Below are 3,193 nucleotides of genomic sequence, written 5' to 3' on the forward strand. Positions count from 1 at the left end.
ATAATTCAGGGGTGCCTGGGTGGCTCAATCGGTTAAGTGTCCGACTTCGGCTCAGGTCTATATCTCACGGTTTATGGGTTCGAGCCCCGCGTCGGGCTCTGTGCCAACTGCCAGCTCAGAGCCTGGAGCCTGCTTTCCATTCTGTCTCTCTCTTTCTCTGACCCTCCCCTGCTCACACTGCCTCTCTCTCTCTCTCTCTCTCTCTCTCTCTCTCTCTCTCTGAGAAATAAATAAGACATTAAAAGTTTTTTTAATAATTCAATCCATAATGTCAATGATACCCACTAAATACCATAACTACGAGAAAATTAAAAAATAATCTTACAATTGAGAATGAATCATAAACGATAAAACTGTGAATAAAGCTAACATAGTAAGACAGTTATAAATACGAACTCACCTCTTTCAAACGTTCTAAATCAGCTTCTCTTTCACCCGTTCCCTCTGTAGAACTTAGACACGGGGGAAGGCTGGGGCTAAAGGCCATGAGGTCGGTCTTGGGCGCGCCCTCCCCAGAGCACAACCTCTGCCGCCTCTGCTGCGAGTACGACCAGCTCCCCACCGCGCTGGAACACACCAGCGTGGGCTTCCCAGGCGCGCACGCGCCCACCGTGGGCGGCGCCGAGCACCGCAGCGCCGTGTACAGCAGCAGCGTGAGCACCAACAGGCTGGACACGGCGCAGATGGCGACGATCAGGTACACGTTGACGTCCACCAGCGCCGCCTCCGCGCCCGCCGCGCCCGCCAACGCCCGCGACGACGCCTTGGGCGCCTGGCCGCTCTCCACCAGCGACAGCAGCACAGTGGCCGTGGCCGTCAGCGCCGGCTCGCCGTGGTCCTTGACCAGCACCAGCAGGCGCTGGCGCGGCGAGTCCGCCTCGTCCAGGCTGCGCGTCGTGCTGATCTCGCCCGTGTACAGCGCCACGCGGAACGGGCTGCGCGCGCCCCCCGCCGCCGGCTGCAGCTCGTACGACAGCCACGCGTTGTAGCCAGAGTCCGCGTCCACCGCGCGCACCTTCGCCACCACGTGGCCCGCGCCCACCGACCGCCACACCAGCTCGCTCACCGCGCCCGCGCCGCCGCCCGCCCCAGGCAGCGGCAGCAGCGCGGGCGCGTTGTCGTTCTCGTCCAGCACGAACACCTGCAGCGTCACGTTGCTGCCCAGCGGAGGCACGCCCGCGTCGCGCGCGCTCACTTGGAACTGCAGCAGCTCCAGCTCCTCGTGGTCCAGCGGCTGCAGCGCGTACACCTTGCCGCTCTCCGCGTGCACCGACACGTAGCTCGACAGCGCACGCTCGCCCACCCGCCGCTCCACCAGCGAGTAGGACACCCGCGCGTTCTCCCGCGCGTCCGCGTCCCGCGCGGACACCGTGAAGATGTGGCAGCCGGGCGGGTTGTTCTCCCTCACGAACACCGTGTACTCGGGCTGCGCGAATGCCGGCGCGTTGTCGTTCACGTCGGCCACCTCCACGGACACGCTGGCCGTGGCCCACAGCGAAGGCGAGCCTCCGTCCCGCGCGGTCACTACTAGAGTATAGTCCGACACGCTCTCGCGGTCCAGGGCGCTGTCCAAAACCAGCGAATAGTAGTTCTTGAAGGTGGACACAAACTTGAAGGGAACATGGGATGTTAGTGAGCAGGACACCTGCCCGTTGGCGCCAGAGTCACGGTCGGACACGCTGATCAAGGCTATGACGGTGCCCACCTGAGCATCTTCTTGCACAGGGAGTGACAGAGAAGTGATGGTGATTTGTGGGATATTATCATTTACATCTAATACTTCCACCAAAATGGTACAATGACCTGCCATTGGAATATTCCCCTTGTCTATTGCCTCCACCGATATTTCATACAATTTTTTTTCTTCGAAATCTAGTTTACCTTTTGTTCTAATTTCTCCACTGTTGGGATTGATGGTAAATGCATTCAGCACCGCAGGGGATACAGGCCTTCTAAATGAGTAGATTATGTCTCCATTCGTACCTTCATCAAGATCTGTGGCATTTAGATTGATCACTAACGTTCCATTAAATGCGTTCTCAAATACTGTCACTTTATAAATGAATTGGTCAAATTCAGGGGCATTGTCATTCACATCCAGAACTGCGATCAGCAGCTGAACTGTACCGGTCATCTCTGGTTTTCCCGCATCGTTGGCTGTCAATAATAAACTATGCTCCTGAATTTGCTCTCTGTCCAATGATTTTCTCAACACAAGTGACAACGAAGACGTTTGTTCACGATTGTTTTGTGTGCCCAAAGCGAAATAGTCGTTGGGATCGATTCGGTAGGTCAAGGCTGAGTTTACTCCAATATCTGCATCGGATGCGCCATCTAGTGGAAACCGAGTTTCTGGAGGTCTAGATTCTGCAATGATTATTCTTTTCTTAGCTTCAGGGAACACAGGCGGGTTGTCGTTAATATCTTTAACCTCCACCTCCACATGAAAAACCTGCAGCGGCCTGTCTACAATCACCTCCAGGTGGATGCTGCACTCCGCGTTCCGCCCGCACAACGCCTCCCGGTCAATCCGAGAATTCACAAACAAAATGCCATTCTGCAGATTTACCTCCAGAAGGTCCTCGCGATCTTTGGATACCACCCGGAATTGGCGTGGCACCAGCTCTGCCAGCTCCAGCCCCAGGTCCTGGGCGAGTCGGCCCACGAAGGTGCCGTGTTTGGCCTCCTCCAGGACCGAGTAGTGGACCTGGCCGCTCCCGGCCTCCCAGGATGTGAGGAGCAGTAGCGACAGGAGAAAACTCGCAGCTCCTGGGCCTCCCCTCCAGGAAAACAGCATGGTACACTGAAAAGGATTCAAAGTTACCTTAATGTATATGTAATACCTTACCGCAAACTGATTCTCACAGCCTTCTAGTGGAGGAGGATTCACTAGAGGTTTTCCGCTATCTGCCAAATTTTCTGCAAGAAGGGAAGAAGCGGAGGCACTTTCTTCAGGCAAATGTTCTCAGTGAAGAGCGACACCAAGCGCATGAATGTGTAACTGTAAAAATGATTCAGTCTTCCTATTTTCCGTTGATGTAGAGGTTTTTTCTTGCATTTCGTGAGGTTTTTCACAGCAAATACCCAATGGAAGATTAAATGTCTCTTTCCAGAAGCAGTAAATCACTATATTCTTCTTTTTATTGGATGCTAGTTGAAAATTGGTTGATGAATTCCATTTTTCCCAAAAATA

General features: G+C 54.4%; 1 protein-coding gene across 1 annotated transcript; it reads right to left on the bottom strand.

The window, feature by feature from the left end:
• Nucleotides 1-382: 382 nt before the first annotated feature.
• On the bottom strand, nucleotides 383-2,800 carry PCDHA13 (protocadherin alpha 13). Its single transcript, XM_039225286.1, has one exon. It carries the CDS (start codon nucleotides 2,795-2,797, stop codon nucleotides 383-385), a length of 2,415 nt encoding a protein of 804 aa, XP_039081217.1. The 5' UTR covers nucleotides 2,798-2,800.
• Nucleotides 2,801-3,193: the final 393 nt, after the last annotated feature.

The sequence above is a fragment of the Hyaena hyaena genome, unplaced genomic scaffold (assembly GCF_003009895.1).
Source record: "Hyaena hyaena isolate Hyena2069 unplaced genomic scaffold, ASM300989v1 scaffold_2011, whole genome shotgun sequence".
NCBI classification, from domain to species: domain Eukaryota; kingdom Metazoa; phylum Chordata; class Mammalia; order Carnivora; family Hyaenidae; genus Hyaena; species Hyaena hyaena.

What these genes read in the sequence shown, in the direction of transcription:
- PCDHA13 (XM_039225286.1), bottom strand. Translation starts at nt 2,797, where the DNA reads ATGCTGTTTTCCTGGAGGGGAGGCCCAGGAGCTGCGAGTTTTCTCCTG.